This window comes from Falco rusticolus, chromosome 11, assembly GCF_015220075.1.
Source record: "Falco rusticolus isolate bFalRus1 chromosome 11, bFalRus1.pri, whole genome shotgun sequence".
Taxonomy (NCBI): Eukaryota; Metazoa; Chordata; class Aves; order Falconiformes; family Falconidae; genus Falco; species Falco rusticolus.
This window is the reverse complement of record NC_051197.1, coordinates 2,751,373-2,769,640: the sequence shown is the minus strand read 5'-3', so window position 1 is coordinate 2,769,640 and position 18,268 is coordinate 2,751,373. Positions and strand designations below refer to the sequence as shown.

The following is an 18,268-nucleotide window of genomic DNA, read 5'->3' as shown; positions in this document are numbered from 1 at the left end:
TTGCAGCCCTGCTGAGCTAATACTGCCTATATTTGACACACGTGCATTTCGCTACAGCTGTTTTGTATACTTTTTAAATATTGTTGGCTTTTTTCATTGTCATTTCCCAAATATGACAGGTAACAGCAGTCTATGTCCTAAATCTGCTGAAAGTTGTGGGGGTTTTTTTGCTTGTTTCAAATGTCTTGTGGTATAGATGGTAAACCAGCTTCAACGTATTTACAGTTCAGTGGATATTTTACTAATCCTGTATTTGTTTTTCCTGATTCTCTTTGTCTCTAAGAATGTTATTTTTGGGAGTAGGGAGATGAATTCGTATCTCTGTCAAATAACATGATGTCCAAATGGTTGACTGCTTTGTGGAGCAGTTGGTGCTTGTATTTGGCCAGGGACCTTGGAGATTTGGGGGTGATGGCTTTTTTTGTTTATTTTGATGCAGAGCTGACAGTCAAACTGGGGGCTTTTGAAGTTATTTTCTCACTGCATTGCATTGCTGCTGAGTTTATTTTAATCTTGAGGAATGGAGGGGACAATGCCAGTTAATATTTACTTTCTATGCTAAGGTTCATTTAGAGTCATCTCCAAGATTTAAAACTGAGTTGCCTTCAGCTTCAGATTATAAATAAGAGTCTCCTAAGCCTTGTTTTGGCACACCATGAAGCTAAACCCCAGCTACCCCTTATCTCTGGCTTGGTGGGAAACCTGACTCCATCCTACCCGGAGATGCGGGTTTGGGTGCCGTGCCCATTCATCACTGTCAGACCCCACCTGCGGGAAACATTAGACAGTGGTGGCCCAAATCTTCCCCATCCCAGCCCCAAGGACCCCTGCCCTTGGATCCTCTCATCGCTTCCCAGTTTATCTCACTTATCAAATATTTGTCCTGCTATTCAAAGCTGTAAGTGAGGCAGGCTGGTGGCACCGTGAAGCACTTGGCTGCAGTTAAAGTCATTAAAGGATATATCCAGATACCACAGAGGAATATTTTCTAGGAATTTGCAAGTGCTTTGACCCAGGCGGGTAATGAAGGCGCTTGGGAAGGCAAGTGTCTCTAATGTGTTGAAAATGTGTGTTTGTAAAACAAACCCCAGCCTTCTCAGGACTCTGTCCAGGCTGTGGGCATTCTCTGCAGCTCACAGAGACACATTGCTCAGCTCTCTGGAAGCCTGCGTATCTTGGAGCTGTCACAGATCACCAGAAATCCTGTGGTGGTCCCTGCAGATGCCGTGATTTTCTGTTTGCGTAGCTAAATGCGAGTGCCGTCTTCGATAAGGGAAGGGGAGGATTAAGAAGGAGCACCAGTGATGTGCCGAGCATCGTGCTGCAGGGCTCAGGTGTTGCCGGAGGCGCAGGGGCCCCAGGGATGGCGCAGGGCTTTGTGCTCAGCCCCTGCGTGCCCCTCGGAGTTTAAATGTGAGTATAAAGCAGCAGGTGAGAGACACAGCCAGCCAGCCAAGCGTTACTTCTCTCTGAGCATCTCCAACGTTTGAGTAATTTGAACAGAAAATAACACTTTCACTGACTTTCTAGTTTAGGCCCGGCTAAGTCTGGAATTCATGTCATTTCTGAAGCTTGCTTTTGGAACAAAGCATGGAAAATACAGATGTTTCAAAACTCCTAAGTTTTGATGAAATTTTCCATTTTGTTTACTTGTCAATGTTGTGTTTGAAAACTGATGCTTTGTGGTGGATATAGCTGAAGCAAAGTTTGCTTGCCCTGCTGGGTAAGCCACAGCAGCACCAAATGCTGTTTTCTAAACCAAATCATGAAATTCAGTTCAGAGTTTGGATTGAAAAACAAAAGTTGCTTTTGTTTCAAATTTATTTTTTTTAAAAGTGAAATTCTTGGTGGAAATCTGCTTGATGAAACCAAGCCATTGGAGTACGTAAGTGTGCTGTGTACAGGTGCGTTGCAGCATGTGTGGGGCTGGAGCACGACTGCAAAGCAACTGTTCTCAGCTCAGTGCTGAAGATAAGTTGTGCAGAGCATGAAGTTTTGCTCTCTGCCATGTGCCACAAGAACAAAGCTGTTGTCTTTTAAAGATGTTTGGTTTAAAGGAATTTGACAATTCTCAGAAAATGAATCATTTCCACATAGTTGACCAATGTTCAGCAGGAAGCGGAATATTTATAATGATTATAATAATCTTAAAATAGTTGATGATAGGAAAAAGAGGGAGGAAAATGGAAAAAATAAAATAAAATGCTGTTTGAGGGCTTGAGTCAGTGTGTGATGAGGAGGCACTGGGAACGGTGGCAGGGATGCAGATATCTCCGTGTCTGGTGGAGCACCAGCTTGGGTGAGAGGAAAGCCTGGATGCTGAACCAGCACAGCAGCTGCAGCCTTCATGTGCTGTGAGAGCAAGTGGTGATGGGTTACGGCAAATAATCCTGGGCGAGCATCTCATTAAACATGTGTGTAATTGTTCCTGTTGGAATGAACTTAGCCTGCTGCCATCTGCTAAGCAGATTCAATTAAACAATGAGGGGTGGGAAAAATAAAGTACAGATGCTAATGCACTGCGTAAACTACGATGGGAAGTTCTTTTAAATATTTAGACTATTTTTGTAAGTTTGTGGGGCTGACTTACTCTTGGGTCTCTGAAGTTCCCTTAACTTCATTAGGAGGTTGCCACATAGCTGTATTTTTCTACTTAAAGTTAGATCGCTTTTTAAGTTAGTGAAATTAGGTTAAATACAACAGGAAGATGTTTTTGGCTTTGGGTGTGATTCTGCATAGGAGTTGTTGAATGAGGAGCAGGTATCCTGAGTAACGGGACTGTACCCAGGCAGGGGCTGAGCAGTTAATGTGTGGCCTCGGGGAGCTTGACGTGCGATGGCTCGCATTTTCCTGGGTTGTTTCTCTATCCTTGTTTAGTTTTTACTGTTGGTTTAGGCTCATTGTCTGTGATGGCAGTTTGACTAACAGGGTCCTGCTACCCTGTCTCTGCCATGCACAGGGCTTTTAATTAAAAAAAGTGGAAGATACTGTAACATTTTAAAGAACTCAGTTGAATTATAAATTGAGCAAAAATAGGTTAATAACCTAGCCCAGTGGCCAGTAAACTGCTGGCACTGTGACTCTTATATAACACTGTATAATGTTCTCTGGCATTATTTTGAAAGTTCGTCAACACAGCTACGTGTTAAAGGGGCGGAGGGAAGGGGTCAGCTTTGTGTTAAGGACAGAATGCTCCATTCTCGGTAGCTGACAGTCTGTTTCCTTCTTGCTCCTTTTGATGTCTGAAGACTAAATGCTGCGTGGAGAGAAAAATTCAATTCATTTAAAACATTTTGCATCAAAATGACATGATTTAATGTATTTTCTTCTGATGTTTAAATTGTCTTTTCATCTCATGAGGGGGAGGAAAAAAAAAAAAAGGCCAACATGTTTGTAGTTAAAGTATCCAAGCAGAACTTTAAACAAAGGTCTGGAAAAAGAGGAAGTCTCAATGTATGGGCGGCTTTTAAGAGTAGATGCCTCCCCCCACCCCCCTGCCCCCCTGGCTCTCTGAAACTTGTAAACCAAGGAGATTTATTGCTGCCCTTCCAAATGGTACTTTAGAATTAAGAGTTCAGATTTTTAAAATTCCTGAAGTCCTTGAGGGAGAGGGATAAGGGAAAGTGATGATTGTAAGTGGAGCAGAGCGCACCAAAGGTTTTTCCAGGCTGGTTTTGCCAGTTATGGCTGCATACAGTCTTACTAGGAGGAAGTCGGCTAAACCTGAACCAAGGTAACTCTTGGATCTGTGGACCAACGATTACACTGGATTTGGAAGAAATTTGGACTTCTTTAGTAATTGCAGTTGTTATTGTCAATAATTTGGAGAGCTGGCTCTTGCTTATTGTGTTGCTGTAAACATGAGTTGTAGTAATTTCACAACTATCACATCAGGGGAGGGACTGAACAGGGTCTTTATGAGTCACTGCCCTTTGCCAGATGTAGCTGTGCCTACACATGTATTGTCATGTGTTTGACTTAAGGGTGATAGATGTGGAATCTACTTCATCAGTGAAATCCCAGCTCCCCTTGAGGCTGGTAGAGAAAAAGCCCATTGACTTTTATTTTTTAATTTTTTTTAACTTTGTAATGCCTCCTCCACAGTCCGGGAAGGAGTTTACCCTCTGTGTTCTTTCTGCTTCTGTCACCAATTTCTGGTATATTTGAAGTCATAAGATGTATTTCCTAGCAGTTCCCTCTCTTCCCTATAAGATGCACAGAAGCTCCCATAAATGTCGCACTGTGTGCCATGTTAAAGTGCCCTCTTGGACCACCCGCTCCCATGGAGCAGCCGGCACAGCTCTTGTACAGCTCAGATGGGCTCCCCGTGCTGCTGTTTCTGTGGGTGGCAATCGCAGCATGTCTTGGGTTTGGGCTGTGTTCTTGTAAAAAGTGCAGTGTGTTGCAAACACCCATGTTTTCGAGGAAGTGTAAGCATTTTGATAAGAATCTGCTTGGAAAATTATTTCAGCTTCTATATTGGATAACTTGCTTTTGTGCAGGGTATTTGATACGTGGTGGCTAAATGGCCACTTTGTTACAAACCCTCCCAGCCTTCTAGTTACCCCCAAGCTTGCAGGGATTGGCATGCACCTGAGCAGGACAAGAGAAAGTTAAAGATCTTTCTTAAAGTAATGGGCACTTTTTTCTGTTTTCTAATATATAATGACCTAAATAACCTCGATGTATTACCATTATGTCTATTGATAATGAATAGCAACACTATTGCTGCTTTGTATGATACTGTTCTCTGAAACCTCCGTTGTGTTATGCAGCCACCGTGTATTCCCATTAAGACACATAGAAAAGGAATATTTTAGGGACATTTGTATCTTTTCCAGTGGGGATGTCTTAGTGTCCCTAAGGGGACAGCTGCCCTTGGAAATGAGAAGTCCCGAAAGAGAAACTTAAGTGTATCAGACAAACTTTCCAGGAATGTCATCAGTGTAACCTGGAATCCTTCTAATCTTATTTTTCAGTCTGGAAGCAGAGTATTAACAAGGTGCTGAGTGTTTTTCTCCTCCACATAACCACTGTAAGTAAAGAAGGATGGCAGCGTGGCTGTCGCCTTTGGAGGCACTTGTGTCCCTCTGGGAACAGGCCGGAAGCTTTCTGAGGGCACAGCGCAGGCCTCACTTCTATCTTTTGATATGTCCTTTCTTTGCCATTAATGAGCTTGATTTGGTGGTTTTCAAAAGCAGGTCTCATTTTTCTCTTTTCCAGATACCAAATACGTCTAGATCTGGTTCACAGCCTCTCATGTGTTAGTTGGAAACAAGTATTTTTAAAATACTTACATTGGGTTAAATGTTTAGCACTAGAGATCAGTCATAGTTTGCACAGCAGTACACTTTCTAATGTGTAATACTTTTTTATAGCATCTTTATGTCAGTTTGGTAAATTAACAGGTGTTTTGGAAAAACCCTGTCATGTCTTTGCCTTCCGAAACAAAACCAGCCTCTTCATGCAGACCCACAAACAGGTATACAGAAACCTGATTCCCCTTGGGGAAGCCTGGCATTAGAGACTCCCTGGGTTAAACGGTCCTTTTCTGACATCAGTTTCCTCACCCATGGCCTTTTGGAGCTGCTTTAACATGGCATTTATGACAAAATGTCTCTTATGTATACTTTCTGATTTTTTTCTTTTTTTTTCTTTTTTTTTTTTCTTTTTTTTTCCCAGAGGATATTCAACTCCTTCGTGTACATGGAGAAGATATCGAATGGAGAAAGTGAAGTTCAACAGGTGAGTCCAAAAGCCCCTTCCCACTTTCCGCTGCCCACTGGCAGCGTTACAAAGGCAGAGTCAGCTTAAAAATTACAGTTCTGTCTTGGATTTTTTGTGGCTACTTTCCTAGCATCCAGCCCATCAGATAACAATAAATGGGATAGAATATAAATGGAGATGGGGTATATGGGCTGATTATGTATTGGAGAGTTTTGCATTGCCATGAAAAGCTTTTCCATCTGCTTTGTGTGGGTCTGTCCCTTAGAAACAAAAGAGCAGAGGCAGAGCTGGGGCCCCCATGTAGTATCTGATTAATTGACTGGTTTTCATGTTCGAAGTGTCTCCTTTAAAATAGATTTAATTCAAAACAAAAACACTAATACTGTTTCTGAATGTGGAAATGGTATCAATTGCTTTGTGTAAATATGGGACAGCTACAACCTCATGCATAACAGTTGTGGTTGAGGGCTTTTTGTAATTTTGAGTGGGCTTTACTTACGGGAACACATTTGAACATTTCATTCTTCAATTTAATATTGAGGTGATATATCTCAATACATGGACTGTTTGCATTTTAATACATGCATGCATTTCAAAAACTAATTTTGGATCAGTTTTAAAACACCAAATAGATCATGTTTTCTTTTTTAAGAAACTAAGGTACCAGTTCTGTGTGCTCACAACTGCACCTCCGTGCTAAATGTGATGAGTTTTGGTAGAAGATGCAGCCACTGTGCTGTGTGGGCCGCTGGGGCATCTGAACAAAGATCTGGCTTTTCTTTCCAGTTTGAACATAGACTCACTTGCACAACCTTCAGCGAGTAACCTGACCTTTCTAGACCCTCATCAAACCAGTTTTAATGTTCAGTAAAACCAGAAGTGCCTCAAAGCACGGCTCTCCCTGGGGAAAAGGGAATTGCTTTTCAGCCTTGCAGGTAACCTGATTTGTGCGTGAGCTGCAGTTGCTGCTTTCCAAGAGTGTATCAGTACATTGCATGCCCGTGTGCATGAAAACTGGTCATGTAATACAAAGAAATTAACACTTAAGTTGTGTTTACTGTAAATAGTAAAATGCCCAGACTTCCTTTTTTGCGCCAAGTCAAAGCAAAGCTGGATCAAATGGGATTGTGAATCATAGAGTCATGTAGATCAGAAAAGACTTGTAAGATCACAGAGTCCAACCGTTAGCCCAGCAGTGCCAAGCCCACCACTAGCCCATGTCCCTAAGTGCCACATCTACAGGTCTTTAAATACCTCCAGGGATGGGGACTCCACCACCTGTTCCAGGGCTTAACAACCCTTTTGGTGAAGACATTTTTCCCAATATCCAATTTAAACCTCCCCTGGCGCAGCTTGAAGCCGTTGCTTCTCATCCTGTTGCTTGTTACCTGGGAGGAGAGACTGACCCACCCCACTGCACCCCTCTTTCATTCAGGTAGTCATGGAGAGTGAGAAGGTCCCCACTGAGCCTCCCTTTCTCTGGGATGAACAGCCCCAGCCCCTTCCCCAGCCCCCTGCCCGGCTCTGGACACGCTCCAGCCCCTCCAGGTCCCCCTTGCCGCGAGCGGCCCGATCCTGCACACCGGGTTCGGGGTGCAGCCTCACCAGTGCCGAGCACAGGGGGCCGTCACTGCCCCGGCCCTGCTGGCCACACTGTTTCTGGTACCAGCCAGGACGCCGCTGGCCTCCTTGGCCACCCGGCCACGCTGCCGGCTCATGTCCAGCGGCCGCTGACCAGCCCCCCCGGCCCTTCCCCGCCGGGCAGCTCCCAGCCCCCTGCCCCCAGGGGCTGGTGTGACCCCCGGGCAGGGCCGGCACTGAGCCCTGGGGACCCTCGTCCGATCGGCCTCGGCCCCTCGACGCAGCCTGCCCAGACCCCCCTGCAGAGCCGGCCGACCCCCCGGCAGATCAGCACCCCCCAGCTCGGGGCTGCCTGCAAACCTGCTGAGGGTGCGCTCGATCCCTCGCCCCGGTCATGGGTGAGGGTGTTAGAGGGCTGCCCCCCGCCCGCACCCTGGGGACACCCCTTGCTACGTCCCGCTGGCGGCCGGTCACTCCAGTCGCCGCCACTGGCTGGGCTCGGCCTCCCAGCCAGGCTGTTACCCGGCGCAGAGCACCCCCGGCCCAGCCATGAGCGGGCCGTTCCTCCAGGAGAATGCGGTGGGAAATGGTGCCACGGGCTTTACTGAAGTGCAGGCAGACACCATCCACAGCCTCTCCTCATCCACTGAGCAGGTCACCTTGTCACAGAAGGAGATCAGGTCGGTCAGGCAGGACCTGCCTTCATAACCCCACGCTGGCTGGGCTGATCACCTGGTGGTTCCGTACGTGCCGTGGGGTGGCACTCGGGATGATCTGCTCCATAACCCTCCCGGCACCGAGGTCAGGCTGACAGGCCTGTAGCTCCCTGGATCCTCCTCCCAGCCCTTTGTGTAGATGAGCATCATATTTGCTGTCCTCCAGTCAACTGGGACCTCCCCAGTTAGCTGGGGCTGCTGATAAATGATGGAAGCTGGGTCGGTGAGTGCTGCCGCCAGCTCCCTCAGCACCCTGGGGTGGATCCCGTCTGGCCCCAGAGACTGGTGTGTGTCTGTGTGGTGTGGCAGGTCACCGGCCATTTCCCCTTGGATTGTGGGGGCTTCATTCTGCTCCCTGTCCCTGTCTTCCAGCTCAGGGGGCTGGGCACCCGGAGAACAACTGGCCTTACTGATAAAGGCTGAGGCAAAGGCGATGTTAAGCCTTTTCCTCATCCTGTACACTGTATTTAAATTTTTGGTGAGTTTTAGTTGGAGAGCATAGCTCAGCTCCTCTTCTATTTCAGAAGAAATACGGTAGCTTTCGATGGGCTTTTGGTCAATGTAGGAACTAAATTAATTTGCAGAAAGCAGAATCATTCAGGAAAGTTCCACTGATGCTGGGTTTCTGTTAAACCTAAAAGAAGCCTTTGGTGTCTTGTCCCATACTGGCATGTAATTGAAGTGCGCAACAACATTACAGAAAAAATTAATAAATACAAGAGCATGCAATTAATGATCTGGGATTTAAATGAGACTCAGATTGACATTATACAAATTTTAGGGTGAATCCCTTATACATGTTACCATAAAAATGAGAAGGTTTGTGTTTAGGAAAAATCCAGCAGAGTTCATCTGTGGTACTGCTTGTGTCTGTTAGATGTTTGGTGAGGTGCAGATGTAGTGGGAAACAACAGGGGAAGCCAGAGCAATGCATTAATCCTAGTAAATTACCTTAATTCTGGTATTAACAATACTTTACACTATTACCCTGCGGATAATAGTGTCTCAAATGTAATAAGAGGTGTTATGCTTTACAGGAGGTTTTTCCTAGTTCTGGTTATTTAAAAGATGTTTGATGCAAGTTTTTCCTGAAGCTTGATTATTTTACAGGAGTTTGTCCTGCATACTCTGTTTGGCTGTAGAAACATGTTTCTGACTCTGTTTGGCTGTAGAAACATGTTTCTGATTTTTTATCATAACTGTTGAGATAGCTCATCACCCATAATACAAGAGTAAAAAAATATGATGAGGGGTAAATAAGCCAGGAGGACATTCCCTCTGCTGGTTTTGATCCCACTGCCTCTTCATTATGCCACCTTTCCCACTTCCCTTCTCAAGTGAATTGCACAGAAGACTTTCCATACCTTTAGTAATTATCCTTATTGTCCCCTGGATTTGGTTGCCTTCTGCTTTATTTTTTTCCCCCCATTTTTTTCTTCTTTTATTTTTTGAAGCAGTCACCTGTGTATGAGTGGCATGACATGGAGGCAGCAGATGTGCCGTTAATGTTGTAGAACCCTTCATTTATTTTTGAAATCTCTCTTTCAAGAAACTCCCCAATTTATTTTTCTTTTTTGACAAACTCTTTTGAGTTCGACGAACTTTTGAGTTTGATTTTTTTTTTGACGAACTTTTGACAAAAAAATTGGAGAACACGTAATTAAGAAGAGGTTATATGGAACAGAGTACAACAACATCCTGTTCTCTTTGTGTAAGTGCTACCTTTTTTTCCTTGGAGTTCCAGATGGGTATGACTGTGTATTTGAGTAGTTCATTTTGTATCGTTGTTACTAATTTATACAATTCTGATGTGTGTTCTGTTACTAATTTGGGCGTACCTTTTTTGGTTGACGTATTGGTGAAATATTGTCAATAAAAAACATATAATTGGATGCTCAAATATGATCCTGTAGAAGAAATTTGCTGCTTGCAAAGGTGATGCATCACCACTGCAGCTGGTGACACTAGGCAGTTGGTTTCTGTGGTGCCCGAGGTCAGACGTGCACCAACAGTGATGGTTCAGTGGTGCGGAGAGGAGATGCGTGCTGTGCTCAGTGTGCTGCTGGAGGCCACTGGCAACCCTTGGGAGGCTTTGGCATCCCTGTAAGCACGTGCATGTGGGTGCTTGTGTGCAAAGTGACTGTGAAAGGATTGCCCTACTTTAAAATTTAAAATCTGAAACTGTCCCAATATCTTAAAAGAAGGATTCTCTGGCTTTAACGTCACACTGGGGTAATGTTTTTCTTGAGTATTTCTGGGTGGTCTGCACACCACGAAAGGGGCCGTGTGGGCTAGATTATACGTATCAGATGGCTTTTGAAAGCCAAAAATGTTTTGGGGAAACCAAGAAACTGGATTAAAACTTCTTTGAAGTCTCAACTATCGATGTTCCACTTAGGAAAAGATGCTGCATGTTTCCCAGCCGCAGATGTACGTATTCACCCTAAATAGATATAAATAACTGTCTAAACACTGTAGGTAGTGTGATGAATTTGGAGCTGTCAGAGGAGAAAAACGAGGCCCCAGTGAAGCATAATTACTGTGGTTAAAAGCTCAACAATGAAGTGGATAGAAGAATAATTGAGCACTTCTGTTTCATTAATAACTGGGTTCTTTTAGGCCTAATGAATCACAAGCAGTATAATCGGAGTTTTATGAGTAAGAGTAGTACATTGAACAGGATCGTCTTGAGCAAATGCAAACAAATATAAGCAAATTAAATCCCCTGTCGCTCATTTCTGTTTTTGTCATTCATTAACATTTTCTTAGCAACTGATACCCAAAGGCAATTAATTACAGTTTTATGTCAGCTAGGATTTTTTTCTGGCAGACCACTGGATTGTTGCGGGGTGTGGGTGTGGGGTTTTTTTATACCAAACTGTTTAAATAATGACTTTCAGTTTGTTGAGAAAGTGAAAAACTACAGCTGTTGGCCTTCAGGCCTGACTATTTAATACGTTTGACTTTCTTCATGCCACACAAGGAGTGGTTTACCTTTTGACGTTGGACGGATTACACTTTTAAGGTCTACAATAACAGGATTACTGTTGTACGTAACAGATAAAACATTGTTGGCCCTGAAAAGGTTATTAAAAATTGGAAGGTGGTTGCCAAAAATAACTTTGATTCCTTTCCTGTAAGTTATTTCAGTATCAGAGAACTTGCATACAATATGAAAATGTAGTGGTGTGAACTAGTGATATAAATGAAGTGAAAGATAGTTAGTTTTATTAGGGGAAAACCTAGATTAGCCATTTTTAAGGAAGTCAGCAAGTGTTCAGCGCCCTGCCAGACAGCTGGTTTCTGCGATACAGAGAGTAATAAACTGGGCTCCAAGGAGGACGGAGGACAGTGACAGTGTCTTGAGCAAGAGCATATTTACCAGTTTCATGCAGAAAAATCTTGAAGCATTGAACACTCTGCTAGAGAAGTTGGAGCGCAGCAGCGACATCTCTGCAGGTAGAAATTCATAATAATTTTTGCTATTTCTGGCTGCCCCTGCATCCTGGGGGAAGAAGCAGAAGCAAAGGAAATAATTAAATTAGTTGAGATAGTAAATTGTAAATATGCATATGTCAGCTGAAAATCACCTTGCTGGAATATTCCTGGGAATATTCACTCCTGTTTGAAGGCTGGGAAGGACAGAGACCAAGGGAGGATTTTAATTTAGAAGAAGTGAATGCACAAGCAGGGAGATAACGCCTTTTGTCGTCAGATTTTTCCTTGTTCAGTGTATCCTTCTCTCTGTGTAACTCCTGTGTTTAGAGCAAGAAGACTGTCATTCCTTTTCCTTCTAGCTCATTCAGAGCATAATCATCATCCATAAAACCAGCAAGAATAACCTAGAGAATCCATTTTTTATAAATCTTGTAGGAGCTGCTAAGAAATAGAAGGGAGTTTGTTGAGACGTTCAGGAACAGAATTGTGAGGCAAAATGCTGTTTTTTGGCAGGTATGCGATTTTGTTTCTAATAGAACCAGGTTACTGAAAGTATTTTTTTGAGAAATAAAATATATATATATATATATATATTTATAAAATTCCTGAAAGTTGCTTTAATGATTTGGGTTTGAATATATTCTGTCTGCCACAAAACGTCTTCTGGAGTAATTCAAAGCATTCTTCTTGCAATACAATATATTGTAACTTCAGAAATGCTTATATTTCAGAGTTATAAAAGCTAAGACTCTATGATCTTTAAGGGCCTTTTCCAACCTAAATGATTCTATGAAATGGTTAAAAAAAAAAAAATCAAATTATTTGTTAGCTAATCTGAAGTGGAACTTCCAGTATTATTTTTGTAGAAAGAATACCTAGACATACTTGTTGTCAATCTGCTAGAGAACTTTATATTTGAATTTGGGGATTGTTTTATTTTCCATGTCTGACTACAAACTGAAGGATCCACTGTTCACAGTTTTGCTTTGCATTGCTCTTAGACTCCTGATGGACAAAAATTATTTCATACATTGATTTTACTGTTATACTTGGGCAAGTTCAGTGAAGTGTTTGTTAATAATTGGAATTAAAATAAGAAGAAATTTTACACAAGTGGGATACAGCTGCTGAGGATTTTTCACCCTGGCAGGGCACGCATTTTTTGAGATACTTTTAACTATATAGCAGCATATGAGTGAAGGGCACGTGTTCATTTGCTTGTGAAGGGTTCTTCCCTGATGACTATTATGGAAGCAGCGTTTATAGCCAACATCTGCTTTGCTTCTGAAAATATGGGAAAGGATAGAAGTTGTGCCCACTAAACTGAATCGGACACAGGCACTCACTGCATTTGGGAGAGCTCTCTTTAAAGATCAAATAGCTGTTTTGCAAACTGACCTTGTGGCCCAAGGAGAGCAGTAGACTAAGACGAATAAAAATCCCGGGTTGTATTATTTCTATGGGTTTCTTTCACTGGGTCCTTATGCTGTTGGGCTGCTGTCATCTTCTGGGTTTGTGGAGGACTTCCATGCAGCCCACCTGGAACTCGTTAGATAATGTACCACTTTTTCTAAGCCTGCTGCAGAGCCAGACCTCTCTTGGTTGGGTTTTTGATTTTTACTTCCTCTGTTACCAGTTGCCAGGTGATGGGATTACATTCAGAGCCATAGCCATTCCTTGTTTTTCCTTGTTTCTCTTTGGCAGTTGATTTGTATTCTATATATTGTGGGGTTTTTAATAAGCTGTGGGACAGGACACAGCTGTCTGTTGTGTTCTGTTCTCAACACATTTCTTGCCAAGGCCAGCGTCACATCAGACACCAGCTATGCACAAGATATCCTCTGTTCTTTCAGGTAATGTCTTGTTATAAAAATAATTAATATGTGAGTTTAAGGAGCTGCTTTGCAGTCACGCTAATGAAAGGACTCCTCATCACCTGATTTCTTTTACTTATTTTTTTACCAAGATGTGATGTCTTTCTGAAACTAAGCTGTGCCTCAGCCTGGAAGGATAGGCTTGCTGCAGAAACAGTTGTGCTGGTGAGGGACACAGGCCATCAAAAGCCTGTCTGGCTTTGGAGCGCTGGTACCTGCCAGACAGATAAATGCATTTGCTCCCTCTGTCACCAGGCTAGAAGAAAGCGTTGCCCTCACTATTCTCCTCCGTGGCAGGAGGAAGGATGCTTTTGGCTGCTGTCCCGCTGCCTCGCCATGTCACACATCAGTGCTCGCTGCCCACAGCTGACAGCTTTGACAGTCACACCGATCCAGCGCCAGACTCCTGCAAAAACAGCATGGCAGCCTCGGAGAAACCAAATGCTGTTCTCCTCAGCAGTGTTCTTAGTAGAAACAGGGTCTTGAGGGTCTGCCCTGGGTGCTGCTCTGCCCACTCAGGTTTTGTAGAAGTGGTAAGGGAAAGCTCCGTGCTTGCCATAAGCACTCTCCTCTTGGCCAGAGAGGTGCAGGGTGCTAAGACCTAGCTGGCATGTTGGCTTGCTGTGCTTTTGGTTGGGTTGTTTGTTTGATTTTTGGACTGGGCAAAGAGCTGTTGAACCCTTTTGAGGGGAAATAGATTAGCATGCTGAAAAATCTAGATTTTGCTGTTAAGCGTGACATCTCCCTGGCTAGGAAAAGTGATATGCTTGCACAGCGCTGAATTTTATGTCAATTAATTGTGAGCCTCATGATAAAAGGTGATGCATTCTGTGTTTAACGTATTTCCAGAATGACTTTCAGGAATTATGGCCATTTCTCTAGATTTTCTTGTGCGCCATGTTTGACATCTTCCTTGGAGTAGGTCTTGGGAAGCCTTGCCAAAAGTACTGGCTGGTGGAAAGTGTCGAGTGAGTGCTGGTCTCTGAAGAAATGCCTGTTGGAAAGTAGCTAGCTTCCTGCATCCTGATTGAATGACCAAGAGTATATTTTCAGTGTCATTCAGAGGAGTAGGAATGGTTTGAATCTGTAAAAACAGAGGTGTGGGAAGGTGCTGGTGGGGATTCTAAGCTCCTTTCTCAAGCCACGTCCCCGCTGACTGCTGTGCTCTCCTGGGTTTGGACAGAAGGAGTGGTTTCTTCAAAAGCCAAGCAGGTTAGGAATAAATGTTAAAAATTTTCTGGAATGGGAATCTGTGGATGCACAGTAGTGTTAAGTTGTGATACAGCAAGAGGAGTGCCTGGTACGTGTTGGAGAGACGTACTTTTGTTCCAAGTTCTTCTGGTTCATGGAGGGGATTGAAAAATGAAAGTGCTAACTAAACTCTTCAGTGTGTAAACAATACTTTTCGAGGAGCCTGGCAGTGTTGAACCCCTGGCTGTGAGTCCATTGTGGCATCCGTGCCTGTTGACCTCATTGATACATATTTTATATAGTCTTGAAAAATTAAAAATATCTTGGCTTTCAAGATACAGCCAGAAATAAAACCTAACCTTGGAGCTCTGCTTTCCCTCAGTGCTCCTTGAAAAGAGAAGACTTCAGAGCTGTGGAGCTTTTAGGGGAATGAAGCTTTTTTTTTTTTTTTTTTTTTTTTTTTTTTAAAAAAAAGCTCAAGGGAACTATGCAAATGAGGAAAATATCTCTGGGAAAATTAGAGAAACTCACTGATGTTGTGATGAAAGGTTGTCAGTGGAGATGGTGACAATTGAAGTGCATTACCCGTGGGTGCTGCATTAATAGAAACAGGTGTTACCATCCAACCTGTCTGCAAACTGAAATGCTTTGGCCTCGTGCCAGCTGCCAAAAAAAAAAAAAAATTAGAGCTAATGGCTCCATTGTTTGGAGCGAGCACTCATTTTTTATTATTCAGTTCCTTAAAATTAAAGAGAAAATACAGAAATCTGAAAAAAGGCGAGAGGAATGCCAAGCAAGACTTTTTTTCCACCCCCTTTGTTTTTGCAATGAAGAGTGCTTTGAGAATTGACCCGAGGATAATAGCATTTTATGTCAGTCTCGAGGTATCCAGATTTATTTTAGTCTCCATTAAAATGGGTGAATTTGAGCACTTCTGTGGGAGCAGGAAATGTCTGTCACATTTGGTACCTACCCAGGGGTATACCTGAGCGTGGGCTGTCAGCTACCTGCCACTTTTATCTGCCTGATTTGGGACACAGTTTTCCATTTTGCCTTAAAAATGCTTTAAACAATTATGTTAGGATGGTTTCATAGTTCAATGCTCTGTCCTTTCATTATTTGTTACCTCTTTCTTTCTGTACCTTTGAGGCTTTGTAACCGGTTGTGTACCCACCAGTACACCATGGCCAGTCAGCTCTGGGCAGGTTAAAAAAAGCAGGGTACATGTTGGAAAAAAAAGTGATCATTTGGTTAAAGATTTTAGGGTTTTTTTTATTAGAAAAAATGAGAAGCTGATTTAAGCCTGCAGCTTTTATTGTGACGGGCGCTAGCAACTGAGCGCATCACTTTGCAAACTGAATAATGTTTCTGAGCTAATGATGTGAGTGTGCATGCATGCCTGGGCACGCAAGGCAGAGATGAGGAGCTAGGAAGTATGTATTATTTTTTGCTGTTGTTTTAATCGCTGAGAGCTGGAATGCTTGTTCACTGTTGTGGATTTTTGTGCTCCAGTGAAGCCCAGCTATGGCAGAAAAATTGAGTTAGTTTTGTTGGGTTTCATCTGGATTATACTTCTTGATTTGATGAATTAGAACCATTTGTTTTTAGTAATTTTTCAGCTGATTGGTGTGTTGCCCTTACATTCTTAACATGGTTTCTTCATTGTAATCAATTTTCAAAGGAAAATCACTTTGGATCATCTTACCATCGATGACTTTTTTGAGTTAGCCGTCTTTAAAGTGGTTTTGATTGTTGGGAGTATTCTCTTGCTGTCAGAGGGCAGTATTTTTAGGGTTCTTTGGATGAGATAAACTCGGTTCTTCCAACCATGCTTATGTCCGTGGGCAGGGAATAGATGCCTCCGTAGCTCTGGAGGCTTCAGCTCCCTTGTTGCTGACATGCACATGGGCATGACTCTGCCCTGACTGAAGTGCTGGATCCCATTTAATAAAAGTAACGTAATGATTTTGAGCCGTTCAGAGGTTTTTCGATGGGAGATGCGGGTTAGGTACTAAGCCTTTGCTTTTTGTCAGCGTCTGAGGTACAGGCTCTTCTGAAAACCAGATTTGTCAGATCTTCAGACTCCACACAGCAGGGTAAAATTCAAAGGCTGTAGGGTGTTTTTATCGTTCAACCTGGAAGGTTAAAACTCATCAACACTGAAACCTCTTTTTGTACAGCATTCATTTATCAGAGAAAAGCAGTGATTCCAAATGGGAGTCCTTTCGCTGTGATGCTCTGTGTTAGTTTTGTCACTGCTAATAATGGTCGTATGGTCCTTTTTTCAGCAGACTTAAGCTGTCTCCCTTTTTTATGATTTCAGGTGGGGAGACCAAGAAAGAAGTATATAGATTCAAGTATCTGATTTACATAGTGCTTTCAAATGTCTGGTTTATATAATGCTTAAGCACAGGTATTTCATTTGCCCAAACCGAGAGAGGGATTTTGTAACTATGAAACTGAAATGTTTTGATTTAGGAAATTTTGCTTATGTGTGTTTGAGGTTCTCCAGAAGAATAGACTTCTCAAGGACAGATTTGAGGAGCACAGTTGGACAAAAAGAAAGTTTACTGGAAAATAGAAAAGGAACTACTAAGCAGCTTACTGGGATCTAACAACTGGGAGTAATTTACTAGTTTTGGATGCCTAACACGGAGGAGACCATTAGTAGTCCTCTGGTGCCTTGGCAATAAATCATTCTACAAAACTAATTAGGTATAATTCTGCAAGTCATTTGAGCAAGGTCCTATTAAAACCTGTGCTCCTAGGAGACCTGTTGTTGAGCTGTAGCATTTGCTGGGAACAATGGAGGCAAAGGCAATGCTGTTATCAGCGTGGGCCTCGTTATTCGCATAACGAAGTAAATCATGATGACATGTCCTTTTAATAACAGTTAGGAAAGACATTTGTCAGTCCAGGGGATCTGGAACAACTGACGGCGTTTCTCAGCACACAGATGTAGAAGCACCATTAAATCATCCACGTGGAGCAGGGAGCAGGAGAGATGAATGTTAGGAATTAATGAGCTAACTTCAGCTCTGAAGAAAGTTTGCAGAAATGCAAAAGTCAGTATTTCTGAGTATTCAGCACTGCAGTATGTTGCTTAGAGATTATTCACTTTCATTTAGGAAGCATCTGGCAGATGGTTAAGTGTAATAGATATCTTGGTGTGGAAAGGTTACCAAATGTACCAAGAGAAAATTTTGAACATGCCTGATCCATTTCATTAATTTCTCACTTTGAGTGAAAGACTGGGAGCAAAAGTCTCAGTAAATGCTTCTTGTAAAACCTGATGCTTCCTAGTAATTATTTACTGTCAGGTTTGCTCAAGTAACAGCCACAAATTTTTCCCTTCCAATTTTCTCTTGCAAAGTCATTAGTTAGGATTGTCTTGAAGTGCTTAATGAACTAGACACAAGTGAGCTCTTATCTGACAGCACAGGAGCTTCAATAGGCCTGTGATGTGTCCCAGCAGGCTCTACCCTCCTTAACACTGCGCGCCTCCACACTGCTTTGAATCTGCCTGGCACGGAGAGAGCACGGGGCTCTGCCTTCAAAAGGTATGGGCACAACCAGGCATGCAAATTACACACCAGCAAACCCAGAGCACAGCTCAGAAGTATTTGTTTGCAAAAATTTGTTAATTTGTTAAATTTTTTTTTAAAGCAACATTTTAAGGAGGAAGGCTGAAGTACCCAACTTTCTCTTTCTAAACTTTGGCACTCAGATTTTTTTTAAGGG

The 18,268-nt window shown here is 42.9% G+C and overlaps 1 protein-coding gene across 3 annotated transcripts in view; it reads left to right on the top strand.

Annotated features, from left to right (window-relative positions):
- The window catches only part of CACHD1 (cache domain containing 1), a 127,922-nt gene that overhangs the window by 32,684 nt on the left and 76,970 nt on the right, over positions 1-18,268 (top strand). For all 3 annotated transcript variants that reach the window (XR_005106741.1, XM_037404290.1, XM_037404291.1), the window contains exon 2: positions 5,683-5,745. Coding sequence is in view for 2 of the 3 variants with exons in the window: in XM_037404290.1 (XP_037260187.1) it covers positions 5,683-5,745 (63 nt within the window). In the remaining variant the exon portion in view is untranslated. The remainder of the gene's footprint in view (positions 1-5,682; positions 5,746-18,268) is intronic.